Genomic DNA, 21,557 nt, shown 5'->3' with positions numbered 1-21,557 from the left:
TGGTGTTGTTTACATATTGCATATACAAACTGGAAGTGGTGGATAATGACATGATTTTGAGACATGCAGCTTGTTGACACATGTACTAGATGAACATTTATCTCCTCTGCTGGTAGTATTTATTCTTTTCCTATACCGTCAGCCAAAGTACCCGGGTGAGTTGCCGGAAAGGCCAAACCGAATCGAAATTCTTCGATCGGAGCAGGTTTGTGTTTTGCCTGCGTACTGAGACGACCATCGCAGCTGCCTGGATAACATTATTCTTATATGGAACTGAACTTGTATAGAGTGGAGGACATACATAATGATGACCAGACGAGATCATCATCTTATTTGTAGTGAAGCCCAGCAGCTGATGATTCACACTTGAGGAGCGCTGTTATTTCAAGGCGTGAACAATTCATGCATAAGAAGAAGAACACAGAGTCAAAAAGTCTTATAGTTTAGTAATCCTGGATGGCATTGCGACATTCGTCGACACGCCCAACTTCCCTGACAAGATTAGAGAGCATCAAGCTGGATGAGGTGATTGCAACCACCCTGCGTATGTAGTAGTAGTGGTCGTAGTGGTGGTGGTAGCAGTGACCCCGCAGGGACAGCCCTTCTGAACAAGGCTCCATTACGGCGAAATGAGTGGATTTGCAAGCTCTACCCCCACGGCGCTCCAGCTCCTCATTGACGAAATAAAGTTTCAACAGCAGAAGGAGCTTCAGTTCGCTGCACTTCAAGGTAGTCATCAGCCCATTGTAGTCTCAAACATTGTTTGCATAATTAAATATGAAAATACATATTCTTAGATACTGGCGGATTTCTAAGACACGGGACCACGTTTTGGACAGATATCTTTGTGAGACACTTCTTGTTCCAACTGGATAGATCCATTGATGCAGACGATTTACTCTTCTTTATTCGCAAGCGTCATGTTCGAACCACTCTCACGATGCCAAAATTTCAGGTATAAAAGCCAGCAAGTTTGTTCGCCATGTTGGTACAATAAACTGTGTTGTCTCAAATCTTGTTTGTATGTAATGCTTTGTGACATTGTTAATCTAGACGGATGTGGAAGTGTTCAGAAAAGATAGCAAGAAACTGCCGATCGGTGACCCAGAAATTGAATGGAAAGAGACCGTATTCCTCAATCTCATTATTCATCACTTGGAGTACACGCTAACTCTTGCAATTTGTACGAGGACTAGTCCAAAAGACCTCCAAGTTCTCAAGAGACATACTCAGAAGGTGTATGCGTCGCCAAGCCGTCGTAGGATGGACACCAAGGGGGACTTAGAAGAGATCACATATCCACACATCTCATTCATGGTTGACAACTTTGATGAGGTATTTAAATTTATGCCCCCTCCCCAAGAAAAATTCATCACTCGCACTAGAAAATATGTGCTTTTTAATTCAGTACTTTAATTATTGCGTATAAAGTACCTAATCTTCTTGATTGTTATATCAAATATAGGTGTACAGTGACATGAGCGTACGAGATGGTGAAATGGTGTGCGTGGAACTCGTAGGTATGTATAAGAGCAGATAACCCTAAGTATTTGTTAGTCCTGACAAGTAAAAAATTTAAAGGCATTCGTATAATTAATGAATCTATTTGATGCACTTTCTCCTTGGCAGGGTCAGACAGAGATCATGGATTTCAAGTGGTCCTTTTCCTCGGGTCCATTCGGTATGATGCCTTGAAGAGAGTTTACGAATCTCGGGTAGAGAAACATTTTCACATACTTATGTGTACGTATACAGAGACAACATGACGTATTTATTGTCCTATTATTTGTACATTTGCCAGGCAAGTCTTGGCAGCAAAATGGCTCAGAAAATGACGTTTGGATTTTTTGGCGGCTCGAGTCAAAGGGTGGAATATGTTCGTCTTCGTGGTCCGCATGACAAAGGACATGCAGAAATTGCCGTATCAAAGCCAAAAGGTTTTTATTTCGAACAACAAAACTTGTGAACTATGCATATACATAGTATGCAAATGGTCAACTTATATGCATATAAGTATTATTTGACCCATGATGTGTATAGGTTCAGGGGTTGAAACACCTACGTCAGAACCAGGATTTAGCATGACGGATGGAATGTGGGATTCTGAATCAGAGTCTGACACAGAAGAATTTGTGTTCAAACATCATGTACGTATGGTCGCACTACTCTTTTGAATTTGTTCATGAAGTGCAAGTTTGTGTTGTCAGGTTAAACGGGATCAATTTTTATTGGTTGGTTTTACATTTCAGAGAAGATTGAGTGACCCAAGTTCCAATTTGCAAAACTACACGCGCAATACGGGTTGGAAACCCAAGGGAGGAGGTTGTAGCTCTGGTGCTGATGGGAAAAGAACTCGCTCCCAAAGCGACGGTTTGGACCATTGTGGCCTTGCTGAAATAGAAGCAGGCGATCTGAGGGATGGTATGTACCAATTAGTTCTGCTAATTCATACTGCCAACATATAACCATCACCACGATCAGTTTATTTTTGCACGCCGTCCAAGGTTTGTTTTAGACCGAATGAACCATGCCACGTGTTTGCATGCTTATATAATGTATCATAAAAACCACACATTTTGTGCTTTCTCCCAATTATGATTACGATTATTATTATTGTAGTAAGTAGAATAGCAATGGTAGCATTCAGCGTATTATTCATTGCGCTTTTATTATTTGTATTATATTCGAACGAATCAGCTCTATTTTGCTTTTCCATTCCAACCTTTTTATTTTTTGTTTTGTTTTCAGAAGGGAGGGAGGACGAGGTTTGGTCCTTGCGGGGATGTTGTCCCCCTAGTCACAGGACTTGTTCAGAGTGCTGTTCTTGCGCTTGTTGTGCTTGTCCTCCTCGCCCCTTTCCTCGATCCCAATCCCTTAGACTTGATTCCATACCACTAAACCAGCTAGGAAACCGCTCGCATAGTCATCATCATCGACACCCACCGTCATCACAGCATTATTGCGAGTTGGAGTCACAATTTTATCATCAGCAGAGACGACAAAGCAGCAGCCGAGTCCGAGTTCGTCGACACCCACTCATTCCGAGCAAGACGGTGGTCGACCCTCCATGGCGGAGCAATTCCTTCACTTTCCCAGACAATAAAAAGTCCAATTCCGTGGCGTGCCTGACTGATGCAAGACTGATTTGTCGAGAAAAGCTACTCCAAGCCGTGCCCAACAAATTGAGCAGCACTGGGGTCAGAGTCCTCTACGTTTGCGACGTCCCTCTTGAAGCGGAAACCAATAAGACTGGTACGCAAACAAGAAAGCGTTGAATGTGGGTTCTCAAAGAAGTCTGCTAGTACAGATTTTAAATGTTTTATTAGTTACCCCTGTCTTCCAACCACTCATCTACCTTGTACTTAGATTTGCTTATTATTCTTATAATTTTGCCATGACCATTTATGCATATCGCAACATCAATTTCGAGGACGCTTACGAGTTGTTGTTGGCTAATCCAATGTTGAATGTGGTTTGAATTAGAACTGGATGACGGAGCTTACAATCCGCTGTGGACTATGAGAGGAAATACGCAGTCATTTCACATGTGGAGAGAAAACAGACGGCAACAGTCCACCCCTCTCAACGCTTTCCTCACCTATATCTCTTTACCAGCTTCGACCATAATCAAAGGTGAGGAGGAGTTGTCCTATGATCCAAATGTGTTGGAAATATGGAGTACAAGTACACTTTGATATGCATAGCTATGTACGTGTGTATTTATGTTGTTTATTGTGGTTGCAGATATTCTGGAGAACCATGAAGAACCAGTATTGACCTTTTAACAACTCAAATTACCTTAATGAACCATTTTGGATTACTCTCATTCCTTGAGGTTGCTGCCGTGACACGATTGCCAAACAAAAAGATATGCACATTCACATCACGTTGTTTCCAAATTTTGTATATTTTTTGTCATTTGCACTACCCATAAATAAATGTTGTTTACTCTGTAGATTTGAGAGATGAGCTTTAACCAAGTAACATTAAGTAAAGTCAGTTCTGTCCCGGTTAGAGGAGGTCACGATTGATGTGGGTTTAGACGAATGGGGAGCTTATATAGCAGTGGCACGTAGACAGGCAGTATGAAGAGCATCACATGTGACACAAGTTGACATCTTTTTAATCAATGTGACTCAATTTGGGGTTTCCGGGTGCTGTGGTAATGTGAAAAGAGACAGGTAAGTAAACTTGGCCGATTTTCATGGCAGTTTAACACGAGGTGGTTACCTTGAGGAAGAGAAGTATGAACACGGTGTACACCACGAACGCTAAACTCATCGACGCCAGAGCGAACATGAAGAGGTTCAGTTCCGGCTGTTTGTATCGATTCTTTTGCAACCACTCCAATACGGCTTGCTCATCCCCCAAGTCCCCTCTGTAGATGGACGGGAACTTGCGTCGGAAATATACGATGGCTGGGATTTTCGCCACTCCCCATTTTTTGGCATACTTGGTATCCTCGATCCTCACAAAGAGAATGTCCAGGTTCTCCACTTCTACGTCCACCCTTTCAAGCTCTTGTAAGATTTCCCCGCATTTCGGACACAGGGACTCTTCCTCGTCTGCAAGTGTTTTGTGGCATCTCATTAGAGAACATCTTAGCATAGTTTAGTACTCTCATAAATGTATATTTTTCAGGTAAAAGGGAGGATACAAAATTAGGATATCCTTGTCGTCACACTCACAGAAATAGACGCAGACGAAGGCATTTTCATCCAGCAGTTTTTCCAACATCCTTCTGTTCACTTCCTCGATTTCATCCTTGAGTTCGAAGGCTTCGTTGGATGTGAGCTAAAGAGCATCAGAGCTTAATTAATTATAATTTATCATTAAATGTTAAAAATGCAACCTACCCAACCCAATATGGAGGCGCTGTCCATGAGATCCCCTTCGTAAATGAGGGCCGTTCCCTTTCGGAAATAAACCATGGCAGGCAAGCTCATGATGTTAAATTCCGCTGCCGTGTCCCCGTCAACCACTTTGACCATGTCGATACCTTTTCAGGAAAATAATACATTAACTCATAAATCAAAGTTTAGGCGAGGGGAGGATGAGAAAAAAGTATGAAATTATCAAAACGTATTCGATTTGGCACACGAACTCACCATATGCATCTGCCTCGTCATCAATTTCTATAATAATAATTTAAATTATAATTACCGTATTATAAATGGCATATAATAAGTGTGGTAGTAATTTCTAACCCTCTAAGCCAAGCAGTATATTTTCACATTCTTCTTCGCAGTCGTCTTCGTCGTAGAAAAATACGGCTAAAAATGGGGACGAATCCACAAGTTTTTCCTGAAAATTTGCAAAGTTTGTTATCGCTTCTGCATGTTTTGTTTGTTTTGTTTGTTTTGCAATTCAGACCAGCATTTTCAAATTAACAGCTTCTATCTCGTCCGCCAATTCTCGGTTCTCTTCGTCAGTAAGCCAGTCCAGAACTGAAAGAAATAGAGATTGTTGCAAATGAGGGAACAAATAAATAAGCGTTATTGAAAGTCACCAGAGTCTTCATTTTTCAAGTCGCCGTCAAATAGCAGAGGGTTGCCGTTCCTAAAATAAAGCAGGGCCGGAAAGGTCGTGATGCCGTACCGCTTAGCCAGTTGTGGGTCCGCAATTTTGACCATGTGGATCCCATACGAGTCGCAGTCATCATCTAAAGATATTAGAGATATGAGAGAGTAAAGCGATTAGTAATAGTGAAAACCATAATCTCCGATGATGTTGTTCACTTCAGTGTGCATTTTACATGTACGTATCGACGTACGTACATGTCCTCGGGTTCAACTTTTGGGGGCTTTGGCCAAACGACTCTGTGAAACCTGACCTTCACGTTCAAAAATATGTTCCATTCAGTACATCAGCCAGGTTTGTTGCACATGTATATAAAATATTCTACAAAAATAATTTCTACTACATTCGAGAGTGAGAAATATTTAATCACAAACTATTCGACAACAATAATTTTTAATTTAATTTACTTTATGAGAATAAGAGAAAAAGACAAAAATGTTGTGATACACATCGTATCTTAATTATGACTAATTTGCATTAATTGTATCTTTAATAATTGGCGTTAAAGGTTTGTTGTGGGCACCGTAGTCTTTGGTTTAGTTGAAATTCTTCAATGGTTATATCGGATCGGGTTTTACGAACGGTACATCGAAAACGAAATTCAGCATTTCGTTGACCTCTGTACCATGGGAAACATTAGGTTGGTCATCACGTTTCTCCAGTGTTTTCCTATTTGCTGCGTGTATTTGATTGTGTTTGTGAAGCTAGGGGTTTCTTTTTTTTCTTTGGAGGTTCGTCTTCTTTGTTCTCAGACTCTTCGTCGCGTTGTTGTTCTTCTCCTTCATGGTTACTCTAGAAGATAACTGACGGTTTATACAACATTAAAATAAATAATTATAGTGGAGGGTATACTTTGTAATGTCTGATAACGTTGTGGTAAGCTGCGGAGGAATAGATACATCCAGACACAGGACATATATACGGCCTCAGTTTTAAATGGGTGCAGACGTGATCACTATTACAACAATACTATTAGAACACTATTTTATACACCAAACAAAATTGACTTACCGAGAATTGATTACCCCAATCATTATTTTTCCACATTTGTGCCCATCTTCTCGTGCCCATATACAACGGGATTTACTTATTTTGGAACCTTCATCACATGGGACAATCTCCAGGAAGGCATCGCATGCGTCCTCGTCACTCATGTCCATGATGCCGAACGTATTCCTTTTTGGTGGTTTGGTTCCTGCGTGAATGTTGGCTCGATGAGCTTGGAGGCTTGACGGTTTTTTAAAAGAACATGGACAGCAATCACAGGCCACTGCATCGGGGCCAGAATAATGGCATTTCTGGAGAAATTAAAAATATAAAAATATAAATACAAATGAACCAGAGATAGAAAATATCAGTAAATATGTACATTTATATGCTCCGTTAGATTTGTAAGATCTCTATGCACAAATGAAGAACACAATTCACATTTCAGTTTCTCTTGTACCGGCGGGGGTAGACGAGCATTTTCTAATTTGTCAGGAGGGGGAGGGGGAGGATTGTTGAAGTATTCTTCTCTGAGTTGAGGAAGTCGAGGAAGGAACTTCCTCAGATGATCATAAATTTTTTCCTTGTGTTCTGCTAACACAATTTCTGCAGAGTACGGTGCTTCAGCGCAAACAACGCCAAACTTCCTACGGGTGACGTACTTCAGTTGGTCCGCTACCCAAGACTCATCAGTATACATATGGAAGGAGTATGTCATCTCAGTGTTCACTTTCCATCCCCACTGTTCCTCCAGGTCTCTGTAAATTGATCATTTTATAATTTGGTTTTTGCAATGTTACTTTCTAATGCAAACCTTTTGTCACGTACTTTACCTTACATCCGTTCGGGTCTAAAGCATCATTGCAAAACGTAGCGACGGTTGACTCCGTTCTCTCAATAAGGCAGATATTGTCACCTCCTTTGTTCACGGTCATATCACGCATATCCCCATGTCGGTCGGTTAACAGAGAGAAATATATTTGAACTAGATTCTCTAAATCATTCAAAGAAATTACGTTTGGTTCACAATTTAATTAATACTAAATTCAAATAATTGAATTATTAAACTCACTTTTAAGGTCCTGCTCCTCGATAACTCTCATTTGAATCTTGCCGTTCCCGTCTCGCCAGAAAAACAAATCTTCCCCACATTTTGCATGCTTTCGCATTAATTCACTGTCACTTATCATTGCAAATCGATTCAGACAAATGGATACAAATAATCCGATTCACGAGGGAGAGAATTAGACAATAAAACTACAAATCTCCCGGTTTAAGATTTCAGTATGACATTTCCCTTTCACAACCGATTTCTCACAGCCTTTTTGGGAGCACTGGTGGTGTTAATTAATAATTAACACCACCTCTCATTTATAAATTATTAATTAACATCGTGGTGTTAATTATTACTCACATAAATACGACTCACAATCATCACAGTCGTCATCTTATCATGAGATAAGATGATAATAACTGTAACTGTGATCGTACTGTGATTTACGAATCACAGTCGTCATCTTGACGAGCCAAATAATTACCAATTTCATATTATCCTCACTTTTATTAATTATTTAATTATCACCTATGTGTTCCAGCTCCATCAATATGGCGTCACAAGCTCTGCAAGGTTGTTTGTAGAAGAAGACGGCCAAGTAGGCCTGCATATATATTCATCAAACGGGAGTATTTTATTTGTTAAATAAACAGTGCCTCATAAAATAAATTAGTGCAATTAATAGTAGTCATTTTACAGTTTCAATTAATGCTTGCTCCAACATTCCTCTGGTAATAAGCTCTATCCTGGACTCTGTCTTGTGCTCCACAATCCAATGCAGAACCTGGCCAACGAACGGGAAATTAGGGGACATTTGCAACTTGACTAACATTTTCCTACTAATGTACTGAACGATAAATATGTTATTGAGAACTTGCATCTTCTTCTATTGTGAGCTCCCCTTCAAACACGCTGGCAACGCTGTCCTCAAAGTAAACCAAAGCTGGAAATTCAGCGACGCCAATTTCGCCAGCAAAATCAGCATCCGCTGTCCGGTAAAAGTTGACCCCATGCCGAGCAACCTCCTCATCCACGGTTTCCAGCTTCTCGAGTACCTCCCTGCACATTGCACACCCAGCCAAGCGTTCTAAAAAAAAGTCATCGCCATTTTCATATGAGAAGAACCTTTTCAGTTAACGTGAGACTCGTGTCGTCACTACCAACGTCATAACCCTACATTTTCAATTATTTCTCAGCTACCAGAAGGAATTTTGGAATTCTTTCTACGGCTATTTTAGATAATTCCGTTGTGGTCATACTCGAAGGAGAGATTCAATATTTTGGTGGTTTTTGAAAGCTGAGGTACAAAAAGTATGCAAAAAGCATAAGACCAAACGTTATATTAAATTTGTACCTCAGCAAAATTGGTCCATCGAAATTGAAAAATTTCAAAAGAATCTTATTAATCAGTTAATTATCTACAATAGCGGTAGAAAGAATTTCAAAATTCGAGTTCAAAGTCTCAGAAAATAGTTTTAAAAGTTGAAATAACTGGAGTGAACAAGTCCAACAAGACTTGTTGTGTGAGGGCCGTCCACTAACTGTGTATTGTATTGGATTTTAGTGAATCAAGTAAAAACATGAATAAAAATCGTTTTACAAGAAATGCAATACTGTACACAGTGAATGCGTGTCCCCCCACTTTCTTTCGTAAACAAAAAACATATGGGTTTTGGGAAAAGTAAAGCATGGTGAAAAGATTTCGCGCCGTATTTTTCCTGTGAGATTTTTTTGAGACAACCACGTCATCGAAAGGGAGCTTAACGAGAGCCGGAGGTTCACCTGCTTCCGCTTCTGCCGACTCTTCCGACGCTTCTTTGCCCTCCTTCTTCTTCTCCTTCCTCTTCTTCTTGTTGTCTGGCTCACACGCCTAAAGTATGTACATAAATTCTAGTCAATTAAGTATTTACTTGTCTGATACCGTCCGAAAAGTTATAGAGCTTGATATTTAGGTTTGATATTTACGTAGTGGGAGTTTCTCAGAGAAAACATTCCCAGATTTGAACGAAGATAATTATGAATAATGCTGAACGGATAGTACCGAATTGCTTCTTTATTAAAAAATAAATAAAAGTAAAAAGTAAAAAAAGCAAGTATGTTTATGATTGTACTATAAAGGAAAAGTTTAGTAACTTGCTACATTGGTGGTTGCTGAGATTTTGAGATTAATCAGACAGTCACCTATTGTTCGCCAGAATAAAGTCATCATACGGATAGTGTAGAAATATGGGGTTATCTATACATGCGAAAGGTTTTCAAATTCATCGCAATATTTCTCTTTCTATTAATAATGACCTACACAGTATAAATTTCATAATGCGGTTTTCCAGTGAATCCTTCAATGAGATGTAAATATTTATATTCACATGCTAAGTCATAAGCTTACGTGGCTCTTTTCCTTTAATAACGTATACTTTCTTGCCAAGATTATTTGACACTTTATCAGTCTAAGAGACGCCCAACTTACCTACTACTATATAGTAATAGTCAAGGAATCGTCAGGTCTTACCTTGCAAACAGTCTTGTTGACTACGAATTATTTAATTATACGGAACAAAATTAGAAAATAATGCTCATTTTTTGGTACTTTAATTTTAATTGTGGGTTACAAAAGTAGACGACGAGTGAGCTGCCTTCTTCCTCAATCATCTTCCCAAGCTCTTCGCCTTCTTTTTCCTCAATCGCAGTTCCACTTGGGTCCTTCCTCTGCGACGAAATAAGTGGTTCCACAATTTAATTATGATGGATAATGCAGCCATATTAAGAATTTCTACGACATTACTACATACTCACCATCAACAACCACTCCAAAATTTTCTGGGGGGAGCGAAGATCTCCAGCGAAAATTATGGGCTCGTCACTCCCAAGTCTGGGGGTGAAGTAGAAAAATATGGTCAAATTTTTACTGCACAATCTACTATCCTTACAATTAGTATAGTAAAATAAGTAGATTGTGGACATACTTGAAATAAAGTAGGGCTGGAAGTGCGTGAACGCCAAAAGATTTCGCCAACTCCCAGTCATCAACTCGGACAAAAGCAATTCCGTTCTTTTGCATAATAAGGATTAGTAAGATTACTGCTGGTGTTGTAATATTTAGCACTATTTGCATCGAAATACTCCAGTATTTATTAACTTACCTCGTCAGCTTCGTCGTCTATTTGCTCTAAAGATTCCACCACGCGCTGGCACTGTTTGCAGTCTGTTTCTGAAACTAATCAGGAATAATATTTTTGGTTAGTAAAGCAGTTTTGTTAAGGTAGAGATTTGACATGCTTGGCTCCACTCACAAAACATGGTGGCCAAGTGCTCCGTTGTCTCTCTCATCCGATCCAACATTTTACGGTTGACAACTTCAATCTAGCGAAACATCAAAAACGGTACAATCAAGTAAAGTGCGAAACCAAAAACGGATTTGATCATGTAACTAGAAATTCTCTAACCTGGTCTCTAAGGATCATATTTTCCGGAGCGGTCAACCAGTCCAACACTAACAGACATGACATAATCATTTAGTCAGAGTAGCATGCATCGATCAGAGCTTTCATAACATTTGAATATGTGTTGGACGACCTACTTTCCTCTTCGTCGTCCAGATCGTCGTCGTATCGAATGTGTCGTCCCCGTCGAAATAGCACCAGCCCAGGAAGCTCCTTAACCCCGAACCTGAGAAGAAATCAGTAAGGAATTGGTGAGATGGGGGAGACAATTAGGTTGTGAATAATATCAGCGTTATAATATGATCGTCATTTGTTGATTTATTATTAGTGAATAAATCACATATGTAAGCATTATGAAATGGTAAATTTATTGGTAACCTCTTGGCCATCAGGGCATCGTTCATCTTGGCGATGGGAATTCCAAATGTTGCTGATACAATGAGTGCAATTATACAAATTATCAAAATTGCACAAGAAGTGCCATGTTTTTCACCAAACCTGCGTCCTCCGCTATGAGAGAAGCTCTTCGCAGCGTCCTCGTAGACTCCTCGTGAGTAAGGTTGGCATCTGAAAGAGGACATTACCATTTATGAGCAAAATTCACACGTGGTAGTGCTCAATGAGATATAAGCATGATCACAAACAGTCCACGTACAGAAAACGATTGACAAGTAGTCCGAGTCCTGAACCAAATCATCCAAGTCATTCCTCGTCAATTCCGGCAGGGCTTCAAACTTTCTCTGATAGACCAACCAATGCAAAACTTCCCCCTCTTCCTCCAGTGAGCCTGAAACGGGAGCATTGCAAAAGTCGTGCGTGAGAAAAAAAACGAGATGGCATCACAAAAATGACTTGGTGGCAACTGTCCCACTTTTCAAGAGTGATGGTCATGTCAAGTCGATAACGAAGAGTTGGAACCCAAGAAGAATAAACAACTAAATATGTATGTCATGCACTGTAATTAGCTAACCCACTCTAATTTCATGGTGACGTTGAGCGGCGGAGAATAATTGCATTGGCACCAGACCAAGACGAGGCTTAAAATAGACATCATTCATTTATTGGCAGAAGTGATTGAGCATAGAATGTGAGTGACAACCATAGCAAAAGTTGAAATTATATGTGTTGGGTGGACGGATCATGAGGTCGTCTCCGAGGCACTTTATACGGACGGACGATGGATGGATGGAAGGATGGGGAGTGTGCCATATTATTAGAATTGGTCGCTTGCCTCGTCGTTTTTATCGTAACTTAAATAATCTCCAGTTTGGTGGTGCCTGTTCACTTGAAGAGGCGGAAAATGCTGCTGATCACGGTGGCTATCACTCCGTCGGACGATTTCCTCTTCCCCTTGGCCCCTTTCTTCCCATCCTCCTCCACTCGCCCTGCAATAGAGGAAGCAAGAATAGGATGACCTTGGCACAATCTCTGATGATATTAAGTACTTGAGGGAAAGTAGTTAGAAATCATGAGTTGCGTTGATGGAAGGACCATTAGGGAGGTATTGTTAAGGAAATCAGTGGTGTCAATGTTCTCGCTACAACTGTCGTCAACTACTTGCAAGAGATCCTCTGGGTGGGCCCGAGGTTAGATGACGAGAGGCTAACCTGACAGTTTTCCTGTGGACAATATCCTCCTCCGCACAGCCTCTCGGCGTTTACTCTCCACGGGGTCGTCGTCGTCATCTTCGTCGCTGTCGTCGTCTTCTCCAGATTTGGCATGCTCGTCGTCGTCATCTTCCTCTTCGTCGCTGTCATCGTCGTCGTCGCCCCCTAATAATCCTTCCGACAACGCATCAGTATCTTTACCACAAAAGTCAATGTCCGCCGGACAGCAACGGTATTGACGAAGGAGCTGGGGTTTTTTTCTTCGGAAATTATATTTGTCATCATCATCATCATCATCTTCGTCGCTGTCGTCGTCATCATCATTATCGTCGTCGTCATCGTCATCCTCTGAGGCCAACGTCATTGTGATGCACTTGCCTGGCAAAATTACTTGATAAAGGAAGGGCTCATAGAACAGGACCCTTGAAACATTACCATCCACCAGTCCATCCAATAGCCACCCTTTGAAAGTACTAATTTCGAAAACAAACCTAGCTTACGAAGGGACCTCTTTGAGACGTGCGAAATTAGTCCATCCAATGGATATTCACTGGGTGGTAATGTGTCAAGGGTTAAATTATTAAATTAGCCTACCTTCATCATCATCACCATCGTCATCATCGTCGTCGTCTTCACAATCCTCACCTTCTTCTCCATCCGCACAGCTTGAAATCAAATAGATGCGTTTCATCCAACGGAAAACGTTGTCGATTTCTTCCAAATCCCCTTGAGCACACATGAAACGCTTATTTACTACCGCTAAACAGATCTAATTTCCACAAAACATAAGAATTGTGTGCCAAGCTTGGTCTGTGCCGGCCGTCAACTGATGACAGCCTGAGTAAGAATGCCTTCAACATCGTAATTGGGGGTGCCCAATGTATTAACGTATTTTGACATGACATGACCACCACCACCACCATTTTTAGCAGGGGTGCACGCAGGTGTATGAAAAGTGTTTGATGCGCACAAATACTACATTTGCCAGAATATGGAAGAAGTGGATAATGAGGGTGGGTCTGTACCTCGATAAATTGAGGGGAGGCCCCCTTGGTAGTAGACCAGCTTGGGGAATTCCGTCAGCCTCAATTCCTCCTCTGCCACGGACGTGTCAGTCGTCTTAACAAAGTGAATTCCAACGTCGCTCGCATCGTCATCTAGAGAATAATTTGTGTATAATGAAGATGGCCCCATAAGACCGAGTCCTCTCTTTTCTCCAAGTTGCTTACCAATGTGTTCCAACTCTTCCAAAATCTTGTCACACGAGGAGCCGCAGTCATCTTCAAAGTAAAACACTGCCTGTAGATTTGAGTATCAAAAGTTTAGAACAATTTGTGCAACCAAACTTTTGATATTTTTTTAGCTAATTTTTATTTTACCACATTGTCCATCTCATCCAGCAGCATTCGCAATGTGCGATGGTCCACTTCTTCAATCTGGTCACGGTCTGCCTCTTTCAGCTTGAAAACCCAGTCCAACACGGCCTGGAGAAGAAAGAAATAATTAATGTGAGTTTATATTGTCTAGAAAATTGGGTAGCATTTTTAGCAGCAGCAGCTCCCTCGTGGTAGGACGACTGCTAGCCTTACCTCTTCTTTCGACATGTCCCCAGGATAAATCATTGGGAATTTTTCATTGAAGTAAACTAATGCTGGCAAAGGATCGAGGTCGTATTCTCGCAGCATGGCCTCGTCTGCCAATAAAAGTAGTCTTAAATTTCTTTCGACTCGTGCTTTACTTCTCAGAATTCAAGAATATTTATATCGGAAATTTAAAAATACAAGACCTGATATTTTTACGAAAGCAATGCTGGCTGCGTCAGCCTCGTCGTCTGGAATAGAAATAAGGTTAGATAACCATACAGTTGGTTTATCCAAGAGGGCCTAACCAATATTTTCAAGCTCTTGCAAGATCCTTGCCGACTTCTTATCGCCCGAACGGTAAAAGAACACAATGACGTGCTCCGTGGTGTGCAAGAGCCCTGTGTAAGTTATTGAATTATTAAATTCTCAAGAATGGGCAATGAGCAAATAGATGAAAAGTAAACCTACGTTGGAGCATCTTGAGGTTGACCTCCTCGATCTGATCGGGGAGCTCGAGATTGTCTTCATCCGTGATCCAAGTAAGAACTGGAAAAATGCACGAGAAATGCTTATCTGATACTGGCACACTCCAAACTTGTATCGATTTGGGCGATATGCCGAATTTGTGTCATACCTTCGTCCTCATCCGTGATGTCGCCTTTGAAGAGGAGAGGATCACCGTTGCGGAAGAGCACTAGCGAAGGGAAGGACCTGAGGCCCAGACTTTTCGTGGCGAAAATAGTTTCCTCCGTGGTCACCATTGTGATTCCTGCCTCATCTGCATCGTCGTCCAAAGATTCCAAGTCTTCCAGGATTTTGGCACATTTTTCCCCTTTGCCACAGTCTCCACCTTTTCATTTTCAACAAAATGGTGAATACACGACTTGCTCTCGATCTCTAATTTGTGATTTTCTTACTAAAGTAAACCGCAACGTATTGATTTGTTCCAATCAATTTTTGCAGCATCTCATCTGTAACCTCCTCGATAGTGTCCGAGTGTTTCTGTTCTAAAAACCATATACATCACATCATTGGTACTGTTAAATTTCGTTCACTCGCTGTAGTTTTGTTAGAGGGATTTGCTTATACCTAAAAGCCATTCCAGGACTTTCTCCTCGTTTCCTAAAAGAAAAAACAAATGGGTAGAGATTGATGTACTGTTGGGCAATGTCAGATTAATCTTAATTTCGTTGTACCCAGGTCTCCCTCATACACGGAAGGTATCTTATTCTCGAAATACACCTGAAATCAAAGTCAATTAACCTCCGAAGCGACTGGCCTTATGGTAAAAATGTGAAAATTTCTTGCACCAACCAAAACTGGAAGTTCTTCAAATCCATACTCTTTAGCTTCCTCATCGTTGTCAATCTTGACGAAGAGCATGCCATGGCCGTCCAACTCGTCGTCGATATTTTCTGTTACGAGCAATTAGAGATACAACAAGTTACATAATAAATCAATAATGCGCACTGTAATAACTGTGAAAAATATGTAGTAACGTTAGGCACCTAATTCAGTGAGGATCTTGAGGTCTGTCTTGTCATCTTTGTCATAAAAGAGAACTGTGACATAGGGATGGTGTTCAATAAGTTGGTCCAGCATCTCATCCGTAACCTTACAAAAAGTGAAAGTGCGTGGAGGTTTTTAGACCATTTTGTTTACTAATATAGTGATCTATTTATTAGTAATAAATTATGTTGGGAAGCGGAATACCTCTTCAATCTCGTCCGATTTGAGTTGATGAAGAAGCCACTCCAACGTCTGCTCGAGTATCGAAAAATATGAACAAAATTTAGAATTGTTTCAGAATCCTAGGCATTTGCAAGGTTAAGTGGAAGTGAAAGCACCTCTTCCTCGTCTTCAAGCGACCCTTCGTACAAGTGTGGTATCTTGTTCTCAAAGTATACTAAAAATTCGAGTTTGTTAAAAAGGAAAATGCAAATAATTATTTTAGAGGCGAAATGACGGGAAGTGAAGCGTGGAAAAAAAACCCACCTAAAGATGGAACGGGAATCCCAAGTTCTCGTACTTTTGTCTCATCCGATAACTTGACGAAAGGAATGCCGTGCTATTGTCGATCAAGAAGAATGAAAACATGGCCCAAATTATTTGAGAAAGTGATTAAGTATTCTTTCATACCTCGTCACATCGAGAATCAATGTTTTCCAGCTTGTCCAAAATCTTTTGCGATTGTCGACTGTCTTTGTCATCTGCAAATATCACCAGTCAAAGCTTGTAATTTAAGCAATCCCAAATACAACTTGGATATCATTTTGAATAAATTGAAGAAAAACGTTCAACCAACCAAACCAAATCAAACGTGTTTATGAGCATGATTTATAACGTTCCAAATATTCTGTTGGGATCATGTAACTATTTACTATCGTCGGCACGCTAATAACTATTTTTTGTCTCGTCACCCCCTCAATAGTTTAGGTTCAGTTTATTGTCCTAGTTTAAGGTTGACGTGGTAAAGGCGACAGCCATCCCTAAAAAGGACCACGGACGGACGGACTGACAAGCCAAGGAGCATTTTACCACCAAAAATTGTCTACAATCTAGTTGGAAAACCGTGTAAATGAAAACAGCACGAGCATGCAAACGGAGTTATCCTCTTGAGAATAGATAACACTGGGCCATATAACACTAGATATTTGCGGTGGGTGGTACACAAAAATTAGGGTGACACTCGGAGTTAGATATATTCCTAAAGTGGAGATAAGTCTCAGAGCGTGTTAGATCCATGTGGTCGTCGTGTGGGGCTGGTGAGAGGGTGAAAATGGTTATTAGTGACTGAAAGAGCAACGTGTTTGTGGTGAGATCACTGCATGAGAGGAAAAGGTGCCTTTTTGTAGTGGTGGTCCGAAAGATGAGAAAGTAGAGAGGAAAGGAAGGAGCAGACTATAATCGGAGGAAAGAGAAAGTGCATTCTCTCCTCCGCACAGCAAATCAATGGAATACTTACACCGCACCCGCATTAATCGACTTACTTATGAAAAGGACAGCAACATCATGATGTTCCGCTGATATGAGAGAGAACATAATAGAAAAAAAACGGTTTAATAGGTTAGTCAGCTGAACTCAATAAATAATAAATGGCTACGGATACGGGTTTCCAGAATTTCAAGACTCTTTTTCTTGCAGAATAACATGACGATGGCGGATTAGATTTAGTATCGGGATGAATCTTCCGTATTACAGAGAGACACAAGAGATGTGACAACTTACAAAAGAGGACAGAGAGCTGCTGGTTGTTATTTATTAGCATGTTCAACATTTCGTCTGTGACCTCCTCGATCTCGTCAGTCTCCTAAACAGGTTAAAACAGTGGTTTATTATTCTGATGCTAAATATATTATGTGTCTGACGTGTCTTACCACTTGTTCGATAAGCCACTCCAGCACTACATTCAAAACGAGAATGTTCAGACATAAGACAAGGTGTACATTCATTCAGATAAGTATTAGTAATTGGACCTTTCTCCTCCTTGGTCAGATCGCCCCCGTAAATGGATGGGATCGTGTTCTCAAAGTAGACAAGCCTAATAACATGCAATAAATAACCCAGATTATTTTTGGGACAGCAATAAAGTAATTTCTACACGTACTTTGGCGTGTCTTCAATTCCAAATTCCGCTGCCTCTTTCATGTCATCAATTTTGACAAAGGTCACACCGTGTTGATCACACTCGTCATCGATGTTTTCTATATTTACGCATTTAATAGTAATAGTTTAGGCTAATATTTTATTACTTTATTTAATTTGTAGGCATTAGTGTACCTAGTTCTGCGAGTACAGTCGATGACTCTTTTTCATCATCGTCGTAAAACAGGACTACCAAATGTTTCTTTTCTGCAAGTGATATGTAGATATATACATAAGCAGCGTGGGTAGAATCCCAGTCTCATTTTGCCTCCTGCTCCTGGATATCAATTTTATATATATTTATATATCTTTATTACTCACCCTTAATTAATCTGCTCAACATTTCGGAGGTGACGTCCTCGATCTCGTCAGAATCTTTTTGATGCAATAACCATTTCAAAACTTCATCCTCGTCCCTCAAATCTAATAAAATATCCGATAAATTAACAACTGTGACTCGAGTGTGTGATCGAGTTTCTGATTGCCATAATTAAGCCGACTCTACAAACACGAAAAGACACATAAGACGCACCACCATCGTACACGTTGGGTATTTGTTGTTCGAAGTAGACGAGGGCAGGTAAATTTTCCACGCCAAACTCTTTCGCTGCTTTCTTATCATCAGTCTGAATTCGCGCAAATTCAATCAGTTACTCCTCGTGTGAACTTTTGGCATAAGCATGTAGATAAAGTAAGGAAGTTTACTTTGACAAACTCGATGCCTTGTCTGGAACAGTCGTCGTCGATCAGTTCGAGGTCTTTGAGGGCTGCCTCGGACAGGGGGCTCGAGTCGAGGAAGAGGACGGCCAAGTGGTCGATCGAGTCCACCAAAGTCCAAAGCTGGAGGAAAAATCCTGTCGCATATTATATGCACCCCTCACATCGACTTGCGTTTAAATTTACCCTGCACTTACGGCCTTAGCGCTAACGGCTTCTATTTCGTCATCCTTGAGTAACGTTATGGATGAAGAGTAAATATGTATTAATCGGAAATGATCCTTCAATTGCTGAAACACAATACTGCTCTCACCTCATCGTCACCGCTATTTTTGTTGGTGATGAGCCATTCCAAGACATCTTCCTCATTTGTGAGATCGCCTACAGATCGTCAATTTAAAAACTAATTAGGTCCGACGTACAAGTAAGTAGTGGGAAATGGATGGCTACCATCGAACACAATGGGTACTTCCAGCCTGTAATAGACCAGGGATGGCAATGACTCCAAGTTGTACTCATCTGCCAGCTCATCATCCTGGATTTTGACGAAGGCTATGCCCAACTAAAGAAGCACAATGGTCAGAAACTTAAGTTACATATTGATAAGTGTACTAATACCACGACGACTTTATTCTGAACGGAGACGAGCAAATTCTAGTGTCTCATCTTACCTCGTCCGCCTGTAAAGCAGAATAGATCGGTATATTACATTATCAATGGATCATAAAATTACAAAAATGACTTATCATTACCTCGTCATCAATGTTCTCTGCAAACAAGAAGGTGAGAAAGTATGTATAAGGTGCAAGGTCTTCAAATACATGCATGTCAAGTGATACATATTAAAGTGAAAGTCATACCCAATTCCCTCAACACCTTTTCGCATTTCCGACAATCTGGCGTGTCTGAAAAGTTTTGAAGCATTATAAATTAAATTTTATTCAGTCTAGACTTTGATGATAAAAGAAATAATAAAAACTTGGTCATTTTGTGTCTGAACCAAAGACGTTTTTGTGTTTTGGAATAAAACTGTACTAATGAAAATAATAATAATAATAATCATTATGAACTATTGTGCTCAGCAACTCGCGATTTTTTGTTGTGGCACACTACGGTGTACAGAAGAACTGGGTATCTCTGTAAAATTACTAGTAAAATTGTTGTCAGTTATTCATTAAAGCGGGTTAATAATTGTCAACTAAAACTCCTAATCAGAGGAGTAATAAATAAACCCAACTAAACTTTAGTTACTAAAAAAGATGAGAAAACTCAGAAATTAGACCGAGACAAAGAAAAAAAATCATAAAGTATTAGAAGACCCATAAAAAAAGTAACAAGAAGATGGAGAAACTTTCGACCTTACTTTTAGCTCTACATGCCTCCATCGATCTACCTTTAATTACACAGACTTCATTTAGTTAACGGGTCCCAATCGGTTCTGCATATGTTATTGTTCATTGAAATATTCAAATATATTGGAATGTTCATTGCAATACGGACGAATGGAAGTGTTGAAATTTAGTTTCATGTTGTGTGACACTAGAATAATTATGGGAATAATGGGACAGCTGCTAGAACCCCGTTGGACATCGGGGGACTGGGGGGAAGCAATTAAATCGATGAGAAATACATCAAATGGCTCACAAAAGAGGACGGCCACGTAACTTCCGTCTTCGTGAACAATTCGATCAAGTATCTTTGCGTTGACCTCTTCAATCCGATCTCTCTGAAAGACAGGAAGAGAACGTAAGCAACTTATGCCATCATTCAGGAGGTAAAGTCGATAACGAATTTACCGAATCCATTGAGTCGAGCGAGGTAAGAAATTCCAGCACGGCGTCCTGTTCCACACCAGTACAAAGTTTAATTTATTTATGCTTAAATGAGATAATCATTATCCTCTCAGCCCCTGTCTGACCTCATTCTCCAAGTCTCCTGTGAAAGGGACGGGTTCCTTGTTGCGGAAATAGGTCAGTGTTGGAAACGAGTCCACTCCGTAATTTTTAGCCGTGCGTTTGTCGATGATCTTGGCAATATACAAGTAAAATTAACGTACAAAAGTCGTAACTGGTCAAAATGGATGGACAATTTTAGTGAACTACGATATAATTTACTGCATGGGGTAACGTTTTTGGTCTCAATGCAGATATTAACTTTAAACAAATTTTATTGTGCATATAATGAGTGGGTGGGGGGGATGTAATTTGGGTCTGTCCGATGATATTGACTCATCCTGCTTTATATGTTAAATAAATAAACTATTTGAGAATTTGTACCTTGACAAACTCCACACCGAACTTGTCCGTGTCGTCCTGAAATTTTGCACGTGCATAATATGCATATTTATGTATAGAAAGCATTTGCAAGTTTAGTTTTGCTCATATTCTTACATCTATCTTTTCTAATTCTTGGAGGGCGGTTACGCAGGCAGGACAGTTTTTTGTCACTGAAATAGAAATTGTTGGAACACGGATGTCAGCTAGGATTGAGTAGGAAAGCATAGTGCATATTTGTCACCAAGCAAACTTACTCCAGAGCACCGCAACAAAGTCTTTCTCATCCAGCAGTTTGGCTAGTTGTCGCGAGTTGACCTCCTCGATGACAGAGGAGTCCTTGCTGGCGAACACATGGTTATCGGTGGAGAACACCAACCCACCCACGAGACACCAGAGAAGGGTGGTGATGATCTGAGCCAGGCCACCCCCTCCCACGCCCCCTCTTCTGTTGCACCTCCAGGGGAAGAAGTGCAAAAAAATCATGGTTGCGGCACAATCACGACCCACTCGTATATTTCTCCGACAGTGACTTCTTCTATGGCTCCAGCGGCAGCACACACGGTATGCACCACAAAAAAATGCTCTCTCTGGCTGTCGTAGATTGACCTACAAACTACTGATGTCCCATTAGCCGTCTTTCTGGGATCTTCACGATCATCTATTTCTGC

At 40.5% G+C, this 21,557-nt stretch overlaps 2 protein-coding genes across 8 annotated transcripts; one reads left to right on the top strand and one right to left on the bottom strand.

Annotated features, from left to right (window-relative positions):
* The first annotated feature begins 57 nt into the window (after positions 1-57).
* LOC110855886 (uncharacterized protein KIAA0930 homolog) lies at positions 58-3,955 on the top strand. 2 transcript variants are annotated; one of them, XM_022104289.2, is made up of 12 exons: positions 58-205; positions 288-729; positions 798-955; positions 1,054-1,335; positions 1,466-1,520; positions 1,630-1,715; positions 1,802-1,937; positions 2,041-2,147; positions 2,250-2,421; positions 2,749-3,252; positions 3,484-3,633; positions 3,745-3,955. In XM_022104289.2, exons 2-12 carry the CDS (start codon positions 630-632, stop codon positions 3,783-3,785), a joined length of 1,791 nt encoding a protein of 596 aa, XP_021959981.1. In that variant the 5' UTR covers positions 58-205; positions 288-629; the 3' UTR covers positions 3,786-3,955. The 2 variants fall into 2 exon arrangements, with proteins under 2 accessions (XP_021959981.1, XP_021959982.1); XM_022104290.2 differs by lacking the exon at positions 2,749-3,252 and having other exon boundaries at positions 156-729.
* Positions 3,889-21,534, bottom strand: LOC110855885. 6 transcript variants are annotated; one of them, XM_022104284.1, is made up of 62 exons: positions 21,144-21,526; positions 21,004-21,059; positions 20,890-20,925; positions 20,532-20,639; positions 20,410-20,454; positions 20,258-20,339; positions 19,977-20,006; positions 19,474-19,518; positions 19,366-19,382; positions 19,285-19,293; positions 19,064-19,175; positions 18,927-18,994; positions 18,811-18,843; positions 18,602-18,736; positions 18,429-18,522; positions 18,218-18,319; positions 18,032-18,103; positions 17,859-17,955; positions 17,728-17,792; positions 17,629-17,654; positions 17,480-17,561; positions 17,242-17,274; positions 16,391-16,461; positions 16,247-16,319; positions 16,099-16,157; positions 15,965-16,012; positions 15,760-15,865; positions 15,566-15,666; positions 15,448-15,493; positions 15,347-15,373; positions 15,169-15,264; positions 14,886-15,101; positions 14,720-14,797; positions 14,557-14,649; positions 14,455-14,499; positions 14,258-14,361; positions 14,048-14,152; positions 13,898-13,967; positions 13,694-13,825; positions 11,717-11,848; positions 11,560-11,628; positions 11,440-11,491; positions 11,199-11,287; positions 11,065-11,111; positions 10,912-10,981; positions 10,762-10,835; positions 10,585-10,670; positions 10,415-10,490; positions 10,231-10,327; positions 10,131-10,150; positions 9,404-9,491; positions 8,500-8,708; positions 8,319-8,405; positions 8,150-8,225; positions 5,510-5,662; positions 5,374-5,447; positions 5,208-5,304; positions 5,109-5,135; positions 4,857-4,999; positions 4,689-4,794; positions 4,231-4,565; positions 3,889-4,157 (listed from the first exon to the last, which is right to left on the bottom strand). In XM_022104284.1, the coding sequence occupies exons 1-62, from the start codon at positions 21,370-21,372 to the stop codon at positions 4,137-4,139; spliced, it is 5,274 nt and encodes a 1,757-aa protein (XP_021959976.1). In that variant the 5' UTR covers positions 21,373-21,526; the 3' UTR covers positions 3,889-4,136. The 6 variants fall into 6 exon arrangements, 4 of the variants coding, with proteins under 4 accessions (XP_021959976.1, XP_021959975.1, XP_021959978.1 ...); XM_022104283.2 differs by having other exon boundaries at positions 15,169-15,258; positions 15,341-15,373; positions 21,144-21,525; XM_022104286.2 differs by lacking the exon at positions 17,242-17,274 and having other exon boundaries at positions 15,169-15,258; positions 15,341-15,373; positions 21,144-21,525.
* Positions 21,535-21,557: the final 23 nt, after the last annotated feature.

The sequence above is a fragment of the Folsomia candida genome, unplaced genomic scaffold (assembly GCF_002217175.1).
Source record: "Folsomia candida strain VU population unplaced genomic scaffold, ASM221717v1 Fcan01_Sc014, whole genome shotgun sequence".
Lineage (NCBI taxonomy): Eukaryota > Metazoa > Arthropoda > Collembola > Entomobryomorpha > Isotomidae > Folsomia > Folsomia candida.
Note: the sequence above shows the minus strand (reverse complement) of the source record. Positions and strands in the feature narration are given on the sequence as shown.

Coding starts and splice junctions, on each gene's coding strand:
- LOC110855886 (XM_022104289.2), top strand. CDS start 630: ATGAGTGGATTTGCAAGCTCTACCCCCACGGCGCTCCAGCTCCTCATT. Junction 730..797: donor TCAGTTCGCTGCACTTCAAG/GTAGTCATCAGC, acceptor ACATATTCTTAG/ATACTGGCGGATTTCTAAGA. Junction 1,521..1,629: donor GGTGTGCGTGGAACTCGTAG/GTATGTATAAGA, acceptor TCTCCTTGGCAG/GGTCAGACAGAGATCATGGA.
- LOC110855885 (XM_022104284.1), bottom strand. CDS start 21,372: ATGATTTTTTTGCACTTCTTCCCCTGGAGGTGCAACAGAAGAGGGGGC. Junction 16,320..16,390: donor TTGATTCTCGATGTGACGAG/GTATGAAAGAAT, acceptor GATCGACAATAG/CACGGCATTCCTTTCGTCAA. Junction 14,362..14,454: donor TGCTTTCGTAAAAATATCAG/GTCTTGTATTTT, acceptor TTTTATTGGCAG/ACGAGGCCATGCTGCGAGAA.